At 35.0% G+C, this 19,137-nt stretch overlaps 1 protein-coding gene across 9 annotated transcripts in view; it reads left to right on the top strand.

Moving 5' to 3' along the window:
* The window catches only part of SYT14 (synaptotagmin 14), an 89,900-nt gene that overhangs the window by 38,797 nt on the left and 31,966 nt on the right, over window positions 1–19,137 (top strand). For all 9 annotated transcript variants that reach the window (XM_026844260.1, XM_026844256.1, XM_026844257.1 and 6 more), the window contains 2 exons: window positions 10,629–10,897; window positions 12,778–13,227. In XM_026844260.1, coding sequence (XP_026700061.1) covers window positions 10,629–10,897; window positions 12,778–13,227 — 719 coding nt within the window. The remainder of the gene's footprint in view (window positions 1–10,628; window positions 10,898–12,777; window positions 13,228–19,137) is intronic.

The following is a 19,137-nucleotide window of genomic DNA, read 5'->3' on the forward strand; positions in this document are numbered from 1 at the left end:
GGGATTTTTTTGTGGTCATGGTGGTTTATGGTGGGGCTTTTTATTTGTTTTAAACAATGAAAGTACTATGCTGGTGGGTTTATATTTAATGCAGGATGCAGCAACATAACTAGCATATGCAGAGGAGCTATACTTGCCTTTTAATTGTTAAACTGTTGTATTATAGAAGGAGTTTTATAGATATTTGAAATACTTGTGTTTGAGATGAATCCTCTTCCTTGCTTATTATAGTATTGAATTGAGTTCTTTAATATATACTGTAGAATCAGTGAGTAACAGGTTGAAAAGTACCTGTAGAGGTCATCTAGTTTGATCTTCTGATTGAAAGAGAGATAACTTCAAAGTTAGACCAGGCTGCTCAAGGCCCTAGCCAGGAGAGCTTTTAAAACCTTCAAGGCTGTCAATTACGTAACCTCTTCCAGTCTATAGCCACTCTAATTTCAAAGGTTTTTTCCTTATATTTAATGAGAATTTCCTTTGCTGCAATGTACATGTATATCAGTTATGCATCAGTTTTATATATAGCTTAATAAAGTAGTTTATGAATTAAGTAATTTAAACTCTTTAATGCTGAGATTTTTTAAAAAATAGCATTCTGGTTATAAACCATGTTAAACATCATTCTGCTGAGTACTTTTTCAATTGTAATGTTAAGATCTAAAAACTGCTGACATTAAATTAGGAAGGGTGGGATTCTAATAGTTCTGAAGACATGTTGTGTACTATCTGATCTTGTAGCAAAGCTACTGAAATGTTCCAGTAGTACTTTTCAAGATAATCACTGACTTTCTAATGAGTGTACACTAATTTCATGTAGAGTGAAATAAATAATTTTCAATTTTGAAATTATCATACAAACATTTTGCAGCTGTAGCTGTCAGACTTTGATTACTAATTAGCCGCTGTGTACCACCTTTACATCTCTTACTCAACAAGCAGCATCAAACAGTAATTTCAAATTAGGTGTATACATTTTTGCTAGTATGAGAAACAAATTTTGATGGATATACATGTTTTCACTCTGTCACAACAGCTAGTAAATTTAGTATTGTAGGTATAATACCATGTTCATGACAACACGATTTTCTGGTTAGTGTTTTGGGAAGATAAGTGGTTTGAGAATGATATGCTGCACTCTGATCCTTGATTGTTCAGTGTTATTGTTTCTATGTGTGGATGACATGGAAGACCAGTTCCTCTCCTATTGTTTGTTGAGGGCTGAAGCATCATTCTGTAGACCATATGAGCTCTCTATGCAATATGCAGTTTGGCCACTGTTGTCTCATCCTTGTAAGCTCTTGCATAGCTCTTATAACCAGTGCTATAACTGAAAATATCTTCAACAGCCAGACTTGTATTCATTTAGTCCCATCAAAGTGCAGAAAATTGCCTGGTTTGTGTGTTATATGACTACTATGGAAACATAGGAACAACTACATCATATATTAAATATAAGCCTAGTAAAGCAGGTTGTCTGTGACAGTGGGAGGTCTCATAAGCGCCACAAAGTGCAATTTAGTTTTGAGTAACTTCCTTTATGCCTGGAGAAACTTGTTAGAGGCCTTGCTGGAGTGACTGGAACACTGACATGCTTCCTGTGGCCTAATCTGTGCCTTTTCTGTGAATTTGTAGGTCTCTTACCAGGTTTGTGAAGGGAACGTAATTTAGTTTCAAAACATACATTTCCTGTGATTTTGCAGTATCTGTTTTGCCTTTCTTCTTCTGGGCAGTTGGCTCCAAAAGTGGTACTAGTGCCATTATTTCTAAGTATACTTTCTACAGACACAAATACCTGAAAGGTTTCAGAGGAGTTCTTGAGTGTGTGTAGACAATTTTCTTCTATTGTTTACCTATTGGATACTCCTGCAAGCTCATGTCATCCTTGATTTTTCTGAGTTCTAACTGCTTTTTGTATGGTAAAGGTATAAGAGCTTTTTCAAAAGCAAATATCTGAGATTTCTAGAATCTTTTTACAGGAATACTGTGATATACTGCAGGAAATACAGTCCATTTTACCAAAGCAAGTCAATGGTAAATCAGCTGAGCCAGTGTGTCGATGAAAGAAGGGGAACAAGTGCCTGAACAGATAAGAGAAATCAAGGTCCTTCAGAATCTCAGGATTTGAATAAATAATTACCACCATCTCCCCACCCAAAAGGAAAAATAGATCTAATATGTAAATATAAAAATAAATGTTTCTTCTGGGAAATGTCTTGCCTTTCCTGGAATGTAACTAGATGTGTTCTCTAGGTTGTGCAGACTTTCACCTACAAATACAGATATTCCCACCCATCAGACATCACTGATTTATCTTTTATCTCTTTGCTCTCTTGACATTGCTTTTTTCTCAGATCTGAACCACTTTTTTGCATGTCATGTGTTGTTTTATTTTCCCCATTCCTTTACCTTTCTTCCTCTGTCATTTTTGCTTTGTTATTTTACCTGTTTGTAATTTTTCATTCCTGTTTGCATCTTGTCTATTCTTTATTCCTCTTTGCTTTTTTCTCATTTTCTATATAGATCTACTAAGCTTCTCTCCCTTTATTTCTTTCCTTTGTTCATTTACCAACAACCTATCACTTTTTTCTGAGTCATTGCACCTACTTTCTCCTTCTGCCTTTTTTTTTTTCCTCCTTTCTTCCCCACCCTAATATTTTATTTTTTGTCTTTTCTTCCTTCTCTTCCACTACAGAGCTGATGATAATGGAAAATTCTGTGGGGGTATATCTCTTAAGAAGCTAGTGACTTGGAGGTTTCCGTGTTGGTGGTGGTACACAATTCAGGTGAATTTTAGATTAATAATAATTTACAAGGTTTGAAGTAAAAATAATAAAAAACAAAACAAAACTGGTAGAAACAGCTAGGGTACTTGTCTTAAAAAAATTTGTTTCAGTTCCACACTGTATTGGAAGCTTTCTGTGATTATGAGCACTTCTGAGCTAGTAATTACTTCACAGTAATCTTTATAACCTCTAATTTAAACCTGTGGTTTAGTTCTCCATCTGTAAAATGCTGGATATGTTAACTTCTATTATAGTTTTACTGTAACATGTATTTCAGTGTGATAGATAGATAGATAGATAGATAGATAGATAGATAGATAGATAGATAGATACAGTTATGAGATACCCAAATTGGAATCATATAAATATCTTGAGTAGCTGGGCAGAAAATTTAATCCATGGTCTACTGAAATGGTTCATGCAGAGTCATTGTAGTGCTGCTCTGGATTAGTGACTCACTCCAACGGAATAACCTTTGCACTCAAAATTGCTGTGAAAATAAGGCAAAGGAATCAAAGCAAGCTTCATGTTCCTATTCTTGATGGAAAATAACCTTTCCTGGTTCACTTTCATCAGTTAAGGGTAGTAGTAAATAAACAGCTAAAATACTTTCATTATTTGAGACCAAATAGAATGAGAGCAGTAACATTACAGGAATATTAGCTGTGTGTTACAGATACTTTACTGGGAATTGATTTTAGACCTCTGTGAGATCTTTTTCACGTTTTCAGCAATTTATCCTACTGTTTGACTCCTGTGCTTGATACTGCAGCTGTAGTTGTTTAAACTGGATTAGAATTTGAACTATAATTTAAAGTGAAAATTGTACTCAAATGAAAGGTAGCAATGACAGAAAGATACATTATAAGCCCATATCCAGCTGCTACTGTCCAGAGGTATGAGAGGATGCTACTAAGCGCACAGTGGTCAGACATGGGGATTCTCAGGGGCCTGCGATGGTTTACAGTGGGTGGAGTTTTCAAAGCTTTTTATTTGAGCTCTGAATTTCTGTTAAGCATCTGTAAATGCTGGCGAGATAGCCGAATTTGGGTGCATTTTCAGGGATGATAAGACATTTCCTTGTCACCAAGACATTCATAAGATTTAAAAGCTGGTTGTCAATCACCTTTAGCAAGCAGGACTACTAGTGTATTTTTTAAGGGGGGGGGAAGATTTGAATTCATTTAACTTACTATCTTTTTAGAATTGGTATTTTTCTAACAGTTTTGATAACTCCGAAAAAGTGAATAGAGATGCAGAGGAATACCTGTTCATTTATGAAGTTAGCCAACATAGTGTTCTGAAAAGTAATGTAAGCAGTTATGTCCTTTTATTAAAACAGTAAAAGTGAAACCAGCATCTAAATGGAAAAAGAAATAAGTTTTTCTACCTAAGAATTTGAATGAACATACTTAATACAAATGCTTTGCCTAAGGAAATATAATGATGGAAGAGAAGGCAAAAAATTTTACAACTTCAGTTCTTAAAGATCACTGCTTCCAAAAAGCTTTACAGCTGGATGTCATCTCACAGAAGAAGAGTTTTTTTGAAGTCTCCTTTTAAAAATAAATTTTAAAAAAACCCTCAAAGTTATGGAAAGCTTGCATCAATAAGAGATTAAAACATTGAACCAATATGTTTAAGTAGTATTTAGATGTGTTTTGGACAGTGGGAAAGTATAAATACAGAACCAGGTAGCAGAACTCCTTCCTATTCAAATTAATAGAAATACTGTTTAAGAAATCAGAGAATGATACTTAAATTGAAAGAAAATGAATTCAGGAGATGCTAATGTATAATTTTCAATGAAAGACGACCAAAATATTTGGGAAGGAAACAAAAGAATGTCTTTGACAGTTAGCTCAGTATAATGCTTTAATAATGTATTTGTAGTTTAAATGTTCTAATTTGGGATAATTTTGGAAAGAGAAAGGTTGGAATTTTTCACCAGTTCACTGCTTTTCTGTATTGCTCTGTAAAACAGACCATAAATTCTTACGAACCAGAGGTGCTCCATAAGTGCAGAAAAGAGGAAATTTCTTTTGTTAGTAAACAAAACCAAGCTGTAGTTCTGCAGGCTCATGATGTAAATAGACAAATAAAAATATAAAAAAACCTACTAGTGAGAGTCAGTAACTTCAGTTGGTCTTAGACCTTTCCTGAGGAAGAAAATTGAAGCTTTAAGGACAGGATGTAAATATAATTCAATAATTTTGGATTAGTTTTATTAAAAAAGAAAAGAGAACCATTTTATTACATTAATATTCAGAATAATTGGCCTTAGAAGGTGAGGAAATTGCAGTGTTAAGAGCTTCATGTGGCATCAGGTGTAAATGACAGCAATGCTATTTTGATTTCCACAAGTCTGGGATTAAGCTTGTAGTGTATGGAATTTTCTAAATATTAGAGGGGAAAAAGAACTGTATTTTACTAAAAAAACCCCCAACAAATGGATATGAATACTTTTCTTGTTTACTGGTGGATTGCTTATTCACAGTTCAATTGTGAATAAAAGTCTAAAATGTGGCAAATGCAAAAAGAAATCTGATAATTTTTTTCTGTTGTCCATAATGACCTCACACTACCCCTATATTGCCTTTTTTCATTAAGCAACACTTGTGCCATATCTCTTTTAGAAAAGAGATAGAATAATGCAGAGAGGATTTGTTTTCTTGTGAGATAATGGGGTTTTTTTCCCCCTCACAAAAATGCATATAAGCATTTCATTTTAAAGGAAGGAGAGCCCGAGGTTTCATTCAATATTTAATGTTTATATTTTATACCTCTCATAATGTGGGGTAATTCAGTCAACGTAATATTTTTGGATGGTAGAAAAGTTCAAACACGAAAATTCCATTTGGACTGTCTGTGCTACATATCAGAAATCTCTAAGGGTATTTAATCATTCAGAATAAGAAAGGTTTCTTTAATTTTTAAACACATTTCATTTTATGTTTTATTTAAATTGTCTTAACATTTACATAGAACCTCTTGAAGGCTTGAAAACTTGAAAATGTACATTAGATTAAATAAATAAATAAATATGAAGCATAGTATATGTGGCAATATGTTAGAGGAAGAAAGGTACTTTTTGAGAATGAAGATATTCCGATAATTACAAAATATGATTTACAAAAAAATATTTCATGATTATTTATTTTAAAGGAACTGGAAATGAGATTCCCAAAGAAGTTTTGTTGTAATGCTGCCTCCCACAATAGTATGAATATTTAAAGAAGTAAAATATATGAGAAACTCAAAGTCACAAAAATGTAGTTAATTACTGCTTATGAGGCAGGGGAATTGAAACCACAAGGATAACTTCTTTTTCTGTTTGTTGAGAGATGGATGTTCTTGGAATTACCAGGAAATACAGGCTAAAGAAAGCTAGGTTTTGCTGCTGCCGACAGCCTTTGGGAAAATTAAGACAGCAAAGTCTAAACATTGTAAACATGGAAAGGACCATCACCAGCTTGATGGTGGAATGTTGTACAGCCTGATATGGTCCACAGGGGAGAAATGAGGAGCATTGAAAGTAGAAAGTTCAAATAGTAACTGAAAACCTAAAGAAAAAGCATTTATTATAGTAAACTCAAGATCATGTATCTTTAAACTGTGATTCCACTCAGAAAAGTGAGTGAAAATGTTCTGTATTTTGTCAAAGTTATCAATTGTATGTCCCAGGAATGCTCATTTTGGCCTAGGTTGCTGTGTCAGATTTTATTGATGGTTCCTTGATGTTGATGGCAAGATCTGTATCGTCTCCCCTTGGCTTTCAACCAGTCTCCTGTACTGGGAATTATGAAATCAGATTAACCTTCATTGTTTAACAAACAGTACTAAAAATAAGGTATCTATTTACTTCTGAGTTAGATGTGCTAGTGGCAGTTTGCATGTTGTAATTTCTGAGTGTACTGGCAAAATGCTGATCTACTTCTTTGTCAGGTATTTCACTTTGAGTTCTGTTTTCTTCAGCTGTTGAGCAAGGACTTTACTGCTATATGAGTGTGTTTGCAGCCCGCTAAAGAAAGATGAAAATTTAATTAAAGCAGTTAATCATTAAAGGTTTGCTTATTCAGATCTGCCTATCAACAGCAATACACTATATTCTCAATTCAGAGTTTACTAAATATTTGTTACTAAACAATTGAGTTTCACTTATGTTAGAGAATACAGAGTTCTTTCACATAGTTTGGGTGAAAAACTGAATGTGCGATCTTTCTATTTCTTTCCTCTGCTTTGGCATTTTCTGGCTGGTAGGAACCTCAGACTAAACCCAATTCATTTTCTCTGTGATTATTTCTATCTTCCAGATTTGGAATATATGTTGGCTTGTTTTACACCCTGTCTAGTCCAAACTGGTATGGTAATTTAAAATTATTGATTTAATTGGGGGAATTGGCAAAATTTATTTTTCTCTCTGGTTTGAGAGCAGAAAGTTTCTTGGGAAGCTTGCATAGAAATGATGCAACAATTAATTTTAGGTTTTCACTGTAACCATTTGCTTTTAAGAGTAACTCTTTAGCAGATCTTACTAGACACATTCAGTAGTCTTTGGAAGTTATTTTTGGCTTTGTCACAATATACAAGTGTGCACAAGAGTAACTGTCTTAAGTTTATACCTTAAATGGAAGTTACAAGGTATATATAGGTAGTGTTTGTACATGTAAATATGCAAACACTTCAGAACATGCTTTCCTTTAGGTTCAAATGGTTTTCTCCAATACAATGAGTGATAGTCCAGCATGGATTAGCAGTGTTTTTTTATTTTAAGCTTTTGATACATATGCAAAATTTTGTTGATAGGTTGATTGCTGTAGTTGCTACATCTGTGTAATTTTTCAGGAAAATAAGTGGTATCAGATATTCAGCGTTGCTGTATTCACTTCTGTCTGTGATACCATTTGTCTCTGATATCATCAGTCATTAGAATGTCTTCATGTAATTAAAATTTGCAGTATTTTCAGAGAGCTATAACATGAAATCATCATTTTATTGCACCGTTTATTGTGAGGAAGGGGAAATGAATTTAAAATGAGACTTTAAAAATAAATTTGAAAACTTTTACATCTTTTTATGTAGAGAAACCTTTTGTTCAAAACCAGTTTGTACCTGTTTAGACAGAGGTGTCCTTAGGTTTTTAAACCTGGATATTTGTTTTTAAAATTTACATGCTATTTCTGTTTGCTAAGTTAAACTTTCAATAATAGTTAAAACCTGCCCCGGTGTTCCAGCATTTGCTGGGATTTTTGAGTCACAGCTGGTTAATAAGAATTGTCTTTTATTCACTTCTTCCCCGCCTACGTTAAAAGTACCTTTTCTGTCACACAGCCTGTGCACTTTTCCCATAGGGACATATAATGGAGTTCATCAAAGTGAAAAAAGTGAGTCACACAGTCATTTATTTACTCATGTAAGACAATAATGGTGTTGATAGTTACCCGGACATGCTTTCATTTCATTAGGTTATGGAAAAGCTGGGGCTTTAGAGACCTGACTACATGTGAAAAGAAAGAAATTAAGTCAAGATACATGGTGGTTACTGTCTCATTTAATTCTGTTTGTTGTCTTTCAGCAACAAAGTGCAGAAATGGTGTTGCTCTAGATTTGCTAGAATATTTATTTGTATAAACTATGAAAAGGAAGTCCTTTTTTCATTGTATAGAGAGTTAAAGGATATTTATTATTATTGTAATTAAAACATGTTTAGATTCTAAAATTATGTCTACCTAGTTTCATGGGCGCAAGATACCTAATTTTAATTTTTTTTTTAAAGAAGTGCTTTCCCATATCTCTCTGTTTTGCAAATAATGGTTTCTCACTATTCCTGCATGGCGGTTTCAAGATTTTGACTGTCCCACTTAACTCTTTTTCATACGTAAGGTTCTGTCTTTTTAGAATGATAACTATGTTTTGCATATAGGATTCCCTGCCTGCTTTGTTTTCCTTTCCAGCCCAGTGGGACTGGAGTTTCAAGAGTTAGTGGCACTGAACTAACTAACAGCAGAAGAGCTTTTCAGGAGTGCTGTAACAGTAATTTTGAATCACTCTGAATGGTAGGCTGGCTCTGATGGATTTATCAGAGAAGAGAGGATTGCTGACACTGGTATCATCTTGTGGGAGTGTTTTAATTACTCATTTACCTTAGCTAAAGCCAAGAGGAGTTCCATTAGGAGCCTGGTGAAATAGAAGAGCGCTGCATTCCCCAATTATCATTGATATTTATCCTCTATTTATCTGTGCAGTACATGTGCTCCATAATGAGCTGTCCTGTCCCTGGCCTTCAGTTACCCAACTTTTTTTACCCAATTGCATCCATTCTAGCCAATGTGTCTGGTTTTGCTTCCCACAGACAGTGTGCACTGAAACCATGGTGGTTTGGGCTTACATCAAGTCCCAGATGCTGTGAAATGTTCCAGTATGCCACAGTCAGATACAGCCCAGACTTCCAAAGGAAAGGAGAACAAGAGGGAGCCTTTCGCTAAGACTGTTTCCCAGGAGAACCACATTACTGTGTTTTTAGCCTTGTTCCATACAGGGCAACTCTTAAGCATACTCTGTTTATATGCTATGTTGAACAACTGGTAATTACCTCTGAAACAGTTAAAAGGTTGATGTACTTGGTGAGAATTTAGGACACAGGCAGGGCAATCCTGTATGTAAAAATTTGCTAGTGAAACTAAAATGTACCACCTTTGTCATGTGGGAAAGAAGATCAATTTCTTTCTTACATGAATCTAAAATCAAAGCTTATATTGTTCTAATGTTAATACTTTTGTTAACTTCCTTGTTTGGTAGATTTCACTGTGAATGAAAGTGGTATGTCTGACACCAGAAGCATTGTTGCTTTGAAATTGTTGTGTAGAAGTTAATTCTGCGTGTGAGGGGCATTGAAATCTTCAGAACTTCTACAGAAGATGTAAACAAAATGTGATATGGGTTTTTACCTATCCTTGGTATTCCTTTATTTTCAGCTACTGTATGCTTTTCTGTCTCTTCCCAATTCTAGTCAAGTGCACAATACTGCATAGTAAAATGTAAGATCAAAAATTGAAATGCAGTTATTCTGAATTAACTTTCTATATCCATAGCTATGCATCATGTTTATTTTCCAAGGAGATATATAACCACATTTCTGTCTGTCTGTCTAGTGTGAGAAGCAAATATGGTCAGTGTCAAGTATTCATCCCAAACATAAGATAGCTCACGATCCTTTTTCCACTGTCTTCAGTGGCTGGACCTAGTGTCTAACTCCTAGACACTGGATACATATGCTTTAGCTCTCCTTAACAAGTAATAAAGAATCTGAGACCCTGCTTCACTTGTTAAATTCACTGGTGAGCAGAGTTCACTTTAGTGAAAAGGCTTGTCTGCCTTTTTTAGTACCTTTTTTGTCTTCAGAGTTTAATATCTTCCTGGGTGAAGAACTACATGGGAGGTAATCAGAATTTTGATATGGCTTTAGGGAGTGCATTTTGTTTCTTTAATTGGTTTGCTACATTCCACCTGCACAGAATCTGACTTAAGGTAGCCAAAGGTTTTTGTAAAGTAAGCATCCCAGAAGTTCAAGCCTAGAATTTTTGTCATGTCATATTTGTGCTATATTTATTTAGATATGGTTTACACAATCCATTGTGACTTAATACTTTGTTTTTATCTAAATCTCTTTGAGAGATCATTCATTTCTATTTTTGACAAATATTTTTCTATAATTTTATCTAATATGTAAATACATTTATAGATTTTTAAACACTTTGTCTAGATATTTAGACTTACTATTTTCCACAGAACTGTTTCAACAGTAAATAATTAGAAAGTAAGTAAAGTATTTTCCCTTATTCTTAGCGAACTGCATTCAGAGGATGAGAAGAACACCTCCGCTAGATGAACTGCAGCCGCCTCCATACCAGGATGATAGTGGTTCTCCTCATCTTTCATGTACGCCTTCTGAAGTTGGAGACAGTAAATGTGAATTTTCCCAGTGTAGCAACAGTCCAAGATGTTCGTATAAGTGCCCAAGTGAAGGAAGCACGGGACACGAAATAGAAAGCTTTCATAACAAAGGATATGAAGAGGATGTACCAAGTGATAGTACAGCTGTCCTTAGTCCAGAGGTAAATGAAAACAGTTGAGTGTTCTGAAGCATCATGCAGTGCAACATTTTTAGAGCTTTTTTATCTAAAGATCAATGCACAGTTATATGAACACTAATACTGCAGATAATTAAAAACAAAATTAGTCAGGAGATACTACAAGAGGATTTCAGATTGTTCTTTATAGTTATCTTTTACTGGGAGCTTGTTTGAAAGTACAGATACGATAAAGTGAATTATTTTTTAAACAATTCAGAAAACTTAATCACATTATAAGGACTGTAGTGAAAAATCTTTTTTCTTCCACATAATTTTTCAAACAACATAAAATCTGTTAACACTTTTCAAACTGAACACCCAGTATTATAGAACATCTTATAAAAAAAAATTGCTGATGGTAATAAAGAGATTTGGTCCACTTAATTTTCCTTTTTTCTGCTATAATTTGTAATGATACTTATTTATTTTTACCATGAAGAAATGTTTTCTGACATATTTCCTTGAAGTGTCTTTAACAGCCAGTTACTGCACTGAAATCTGTAGGTAAGTCTACATTAGTGATGTCATGTGCAGAAAAGGCTCTTTTTGGTACAAATTTGTCTTTTGTCTCTACCTGGAGTTTTGAAGTGCATATTTGGGCTCAGTCTTGATGTGCCAACATTTGTTTCTGTCTTAGTAGACCTCCTGGTAAATTGATGTTGCATACCTGGCATGTTAGTGCAACATCTGGAGGGCCCAGCTGCAAGGTCATCCAGTAGCTATCTGTCTACATGTACCTCAAGATGAGCTAGGACTGCACTCTATGTGAAGTTCATTGCTGGTGAAGACATAGTGTGTACATATGGCCCTCGAACACTAACAGATTGCAGCAAATCTAATCCTACTTCTTCCCGTTTTGTGTCACACCAGTCATTAATGTAAGCATACTCAATAAGAACTGAGAATACTGCCAGAATTTTTTTATAGCCACTCAACAACTTGAAGAGTGAAGCTTTCAGAGGAACGAATTCCCATAGCTATGTAGCCACCACTTTAAGAATGTAAGATTTTTTTAATCCAGAAAGCTTTATTGTGGCGTCTATTCATTTACATGAACAAGCGTATCTTTGATAATATGAAAATACACAGGAGATGCATTTGGTTTACATACTTGGAATAATTTATTATATGAACAATAGGTTAACCTGTACTTGTAAATATATTATGCTTCATATGACTATCAAGGTAGCTTTTGCAACAGTATAGGGGATCAATATTTTGTTCAAAATTTGAAGTGACAATAAACAATCTTAAAATTAAGTTTAAAGTACAGGATTAAGTCTGATGCAGTTTACAGAAAGTTCAGAAGATGTGTTCAACACAGATGCATCTTACACACTTCCAGTAAAATTACATTACTAAAGCCATGATAATTTTTGGCACATTCATAGAACCCTCATGCAACAAGAGCTGCATGTGCATGCAGGTGTTGTAATGCCTGTATTCTTTGCTGGCATCTCACTGTGCTTTCAATCAGTAGCTGCCTCTTAAAGCACTGTAATATGTTAACTTAAAACTATGTGTATACTCACACTGAAATAAGGTAGTTCTACTTTGTAACAAATATACATGCATTTTAATGTGGGACACAGAAGAATAGATCATAAATACAGCCTAATTTAATCTGAACTCTGATTGGCTCCTGGCTTTTGTATTTTGTATTGGCTAGGTAAAGTCTTTTGATTTCTTCTTGGATGCTAGTCAGCCATCTCCTTGGATTTTGGTGTTTAATTACCTTGTTTATGAAATGAACATAAAGATCATAGTCCCTTCATATTGCTTAGAGAAAGCCATATATTTCCACACTAGATTTAATAATAGAATACAATAAATAAATAGCTTTTTTTCTTCTTCTTCCTCAGGATATGTCAGCTCGAGGATCATCTTCACAGCTTCCTAAACCTTTTGATCCTGAGCCAGTAGCTAAATATGGCACACTGGATGTGACTTTTGACTATGACTCACAGGAACAGAAGCTTTTGGTGACAGTGACAGCTGTCACAGACATTCCCACATACAGCAGGACAGGTGGAAGCTCGTGGCAAGTACACCTAGTTCTTCTCCCTATAAAGAAGCAGAGAGCAAAAACCAGCATCCAGCGGGGACCATGCCCTGTCTTCACAGAGACATTCAAATTTAATCACGTTGAGTCTGAGATGATTGGGAATTATGCAGTTCGCTTTAGACTGTACAGTGTACGTCGCGTGAAAAAAGAGAGGATTGTGGGAGAAAAGATTTTTTACTTAACAAAATTGAATCTTCAAGGGAAGATGTCAGTGCCAGTGATACTGGAACCTTCTTACAGTCTGTCTGTGAGTATTACAAGAGGCAGAATAAGAATGCAGTGATATACAGTGTCCTGAATTTTGTAAGAATAGTAGTGTGTATATTTATAGAGTCATCACATCCACTCAGTTATCTTCAACAGTCATAGCACTGTATTAACACAATGGTAATATCCGTAGAGTTTCTGTAAGTACATTCACTTTCCACCTGGACAAGCTGCCCATATTTTTCCTTTTAACTACTTAGATATTTCCCGTCTATAAATAGGGATATAGTGGCAAATGTATGCATATATGTACACATGCAAATACATATCTGTATATATATTTAAAAAAAAATCTTTACACTGCTAGCCACAGCATTTCACTACCAAAAAAAAAGGAAAAAAGATTTACTAGTAAGTGCTCTCCCTTTGTTGCAATTATCTGGGTTGCAAAAGGTATTTCCCTTTCAAGAAATAGAGATAGGAAGGAGGAATTCTGAGAGCACAAAGCTGTTTTTAATAACTTCAGATTAGAACCTAGTAAATAACTGATTTCTGGTGAAAAATAATGTGAAAAGTAGTTCAAACTGAAAAGGATTTCTCTTTGCTGAAAAAACCTACCTGATGAACAAAAGTTTTTGTCATCCAAAATAATTTAATTTCAATATTTTTAATAAAGCAACAGTAACTAAGGGTAAACTTCAGTATCACTGTCAAAAACCACAGATCACTATATGGGTAGTCATCAGCATCTCCTTTTTCTGTTTTGTATTTAAGTATACTTTTGTCCAGAAAGAGAATGTTTGTGATGCTGTGGTGAGGGCTTTCTAGACTAGGAGTGCTTGAATGTTCATTGGTTAAGAGCTGCATGTATGCTAAATAATGGACTTCTGGGGGAGAGAGAAGGTGAGTTAGCAAGAACATCCTTATTTGGACGTTGTGTGTATGTTGTGGTTTTTTTTAAACAATAAAAAAAAGAGGAGGAGAGGAACCAAAATGAAAATACTTTTTCAGGTGAAACAATGCAGTTAATTTGTTCTGCATTTTCAAAAAAAGTTTGGATTGATTGAAATGGCATTTCTGTTGAACATGAGTACTACAAAAGACACTCAAAATGCCATCATATTTGATGACTAAAAATATATTAATAAAAATCAGTAAAAGCTGAGACTAAAGCTTGACTCCGATAGAGTATCAGCTGAAATAGAACAGCTTTTTAATGATTCCTTAAGACGTACAAATCAGTCTATTCCAAGGATAAAGTATGAACTTTCCTAATGCAGAGTTTGCCAGTTTCACAGCTGGGAAAAAAGCACCCCATGAAACAAAACATTGAGTATTCTAAATGTACTTGTTAAATTTGTGTGTGTTTTCGGTAGGTTCTTGTACAAAATTTACTGAAGTAGTGGAGGAGGCCAATGGATGGGCCAGGCTTTTGACGATTGCTGTATCTCATATGTGCGTTGGTTATTGTTCTGTACTATTTTCTTGAGCACTTATGGCAGGGAGAGTAAAAAAATTCCTGAAGGTATCGAAGATCAGAAGATTGCTCTTTATTTTCTGAGATGGTAAGGGTGTCACGTCTGCATTTTCTCTCATTATTTTTTGGGGGAAGGAACAAGATGGGAAGAGAAAGGATCTTCCAGACTTTGTTGCTGTCATGGGGTTTAGGCAAATTTATCTTAGCCCTGCCTGTTGCTGCAAAGGAACCTTCATAGTCTCAGTAGCTTGAATGAGGATCGGTGTTTTTTTGGAACTATGCAAATCAGTTTTTAAAACTTTGGAAATTCATTCACATATGAGTTTATAGGTATTTTTCTATTATTATGATACTTTTTCAGTGAGCAGATTTATTAAAGGCTTAAACATATAGTTATTTTGCATATAGTTATTTTTACATATAGTTAATTTATTGTGGTTTTAGGGTATATGACTAGAAGGAGGGGGGCATCCTGGCTTGCCTGAGTTCAAGCCCTTGTTATTGCAAACAGCCGTGTCATCCTGATCACAAATTTGTGAATTTTCATCTGAAAACATCAGGTTGTTTCATTTCCAACCTGAATTTCTTCATGGCAAATTTATTACTGGTTGTTCTTAATGCCAGCATGATCCTTGAGCTTAATTAGTTCTTACCATTCTCAGCGTTTGCCTCTGGGTCTATGTATACACATTGGTTGTACTTTTCAACTGTCCTTTTGCTTGAATAAACCAACAACAATCTTTATGTCCAACTAATCATAAGTGCCAGGCAGGAGTTATTTAACAGGAGAATGTAAGTGATGTTTTAATTTGGAGACATCCAGTTGTTCAGGGATATTTGTAATGATAAAATCCACTATGAGGTACATTGTAAATTCTGAATTAAATTTGTCTTACTCAGTTACCAGAGTGTTTTGTTGCTGAGAACTATTTATATTTGACAGCTTTTTTATGAAGATATTTCTTGGACACATGACAGTTGTCCTATTTTTTCCACTGCTTCTCATTATATGGATTTTATATATTAAATATACTTTCTGTCTTCCTAATCCATTGAAACATCTATGCTAATCTCTTCTGCAGAAACATTTTATTTGTTTCTGTATGTGCCTGATATTATATTAATGTATTTATTAGCTAATCATCTGCCTTCTGATTACATAAGAACAGTTTATATCCTGTGAAGCTTAGGTTTTTTTCAGTTATACCTTAAAGCTGTTCAGAAGGGAATCTGGTTAAAGGTAGACCTGCAAGTTCAGTCCTTTCAGACACAGTGCACGCTCACGAGTGGGGCCTGCAGCTCTCTGGTTATTGTGAAAATGTGGACAAGTGCCCCTCATGGTGAGTACATACTAGTATGTTCCTTAAATAGGTTTCAAAGCTACACATGGCTTCAAATTTACAAATATATTCACAAGCTATCTTTCTCACCCAAGATTTCACCCTGTTCCTCACCTTCCTACATTGCGTGCAGTTGGCAGCTATTATCCCCAGTCCTATTGCAATTTGTCTTTAACAGTCCTGTGTTGTTACATTCTCCCACGTAACAGGGAATTCCTCCTCAGCCCCCTTATTTATCACACACTTTCTTCCAAGTTCAGTATAAGTTTGAGTGAGAAGGAAGCAGCAGAACCAATATGGGCTAGCCACAGCGCAGTTGTCAGTGTTTTCTGAGACTGTACCTTTCAAATTTGATAGAAACTGTTCATGGCATCAGAAGTTAATAGCAGGGTGTACATTGTGGTTTTGTCTGAGTGTAGTTTGCTCAGGAAGACCTTTGTTGATGCTTTTAGGGAAATCTTCATACAATAGTAGACAAATTTTTGTTCACACGTCTTAGAGTTTAGAATCTATTGCAATGTTGTTTATTTTTCTTCAGGAGATCCCTGTGGACTTGTTTTTAGTTGCTCTTTGTTCTTCTCACCCCCAAAAATTTTCCTGACAGTGAACAATAGCCTCCAGTAATATGTGATTATAAAAACATATAAGCAGTTTATTGAGTAAAATCTGTTTGAAAAAGATAAAAAAACCAAGTGTAATCTTTCCACCATCCCATAGGTTGCTTTTTGATGTAGAATAACAACAAACAATAATGTTTTTTATTTTTTGATTGATTTTGGAAGTACGGTTTGTACAACCAAAGCATACCTCTTCCTGCCAAGCAAATCTAGTAATTGCTCATTATGTATTTTCAATAACAAGATGTTTACTGTGGAGAATTAAATCTATTTTTCTTTCTTTCTCTAACATTCTCCATTTCGAACATATTGAACTCTCAGATGCGATCCCTATAACAAAGAATGGATGGTGTAGGCAGTCATATGTGCTTAAAAGATTATTTTTTATATCTTTACTATAAATATCTAGAATAACAGAATTGTTTCAATTACAATTTTTTGATTGAAGGCATTTATGGGTTCAGTGTATGAAAATGCTCACTCTTGCACACACATGGGTGCGCTCCTACTTTGAGGACAATGGTTAACCGTCTAGTATACATTGTTTTATGCATTGTGCTTAAGGCATTTGTTCCATGTTGCCCTTCATGTGTGGCCTATGTCCAGTATTCTTTGTAATGGATGTTTATCAGTTTATAAACTTTTCAGAAAAAGAGGTTTCATTTCTTGGGAATTCTTGTCCATTGTAGAGTCTAGCTGTTAGGTTTTGTGCAAATTCTTATACTTTTAGGTGCATTGGTGACTTTACAACTGTATTCTTGTGGCATGGTCTATTCAGGATTGCATTTGGAAAGCTGGATACTAAGATTCATATGTATGAACAGATCTTTACTGAGTACTGGTATGATACTTTAAAATGGCTAATAAAAATGACTAAGACTTGTCTAGGAAAAAAAAAAAAAGACTCAAAAGATTTTGTTCATCGTATTTTATTAATTAACTAGAATTCTACTTACCGGTTAGCTTGTAAAAATTATGTTCATCAAAGTAAGGGGCAATTATCTTTAAACATTGAGCACATTCTTTTCTTGGGAATAGTTTGCTGCATTTCAGTTAGTGGTGTAAAACATGGAAGATCAGAATTAATCCTTTGACACAAGAAAGAAAATTATTACGTGATTGGAAAATGGTGATCATGTTACTGAGGCTGCAGGAGAACTTGACAGTGCTTGGCAAATGAAGCAGTCACCCTGTGTTTCGCTGGTTGTGCAGCATTTCATGGCAGTATTGGCAAGAATCAGCTGTTGTCTTCTCTGTGTCATGACTGCCTCAGGTTGTATGCCTCTTTGTGTGGTGTTCACCAAGCACTTCTCCTGGCAGCTGAGAAGATAGGTGCCAAACTGTGGCTTGCTCTGCTCAGGTCTTAATCAGGATATGAAGGGGAAAGAACCCAAAGACAGCTGTGGCTACTGTGCTCTAAAGCCAGTGATGTGTCTGCACTGTTCTGACAGATGCAAGTTTCAAGAACTCAGATAGAATCTGACCAGATGATAAGTTAAGAATTAATTGGCTTTCCAAATCAGTGCTATTTACTCCTGATTTTTTTTTCTTATGTACATACGTCTAATCATTCATGGCAAATTTTGTCATACAATTAGTCTGTTCATCCAAGAAGCACTGGACTAGGCATTGAGACTGAGAGACTTTCAGTCCCATATAGAATAACCTTGATACTTTGTAGAATACTTTTAGATAGGTTTTTTGTTGTGTGGTGTGTTTTTTGTTTGTTTGTTTGTTTGTTTGTTTTAAAATCACAATTTATCTCAGGTGACTGCAGCCATTCTGTCATCTTGGGAGCAAAATGGTTGGCCAGTTCACAGAATCATCTAGGTTGGAAAGGACCTTGAAGATCATTTAGTCCAACTGTTAACCTAACTGACAGTTCTCAACTACACTATATCCCTAAGCGCTATGTCAACTCTACACTTAAACACTTCCAGGGATGGGGACTTCTGGTCAGCCCATCCAACAGCTAATAGTCATTCACAGACTATCATTTTAGAGACTGAAAAGCATCATCATACACTCAAAATAGTAATACCATGTCTGAAACATAGTTTCCATTATTTGATAACCCAAATCTCAAATATTGTAGGGATCAAAGCAAGTAAATAACTTTTTTTCAAGCAACTCATTGATTAAAGCCAAGATACCAGTTTTTAATTGTTATTTTACTCAGTGCTCAGATGTTAAGATAGAGAGACAGCAAACTTGGTTTGATCATCTCACTTTTGTTACTGTCTTTCAAGGAAACAGGAAAAAGTAAAAACACAGAAACAGTTTCAGTTTGCAGGTTTGAGCACCCTTCAGCAAAAGTATTTGCACTGTTTTCCTCCTATTTATTTCCACTGGGGGAAATCCTGGTCAGAGATGTTGCTCAAGCAGATGAAGTTACCTAGTCTGCAAATTTACAACTTACATGTTTGTGGCAATTTTAAATTTTAGTTTTTGGTTTACTTATGGGATGATTTTTCTTCTCCTGGGCTTTACACTATAATGTAAGTGTTCTTCATTAG

Source organism: Athene cunicularia, assembly GCF_003259725.1.
Source record: "Athene cunicularia isolate RWA chromosome 3 unlocalized genomic scaffold, athCun1 chr3_part1, whole genome shotgun sequence".
Taxonomy (NCBI): domain Eukaryota; kingdom Metazoa; phylum Chordata; class Aves; order Strigiformes; family Strigidae; genus Athene; species Athene cunicularia.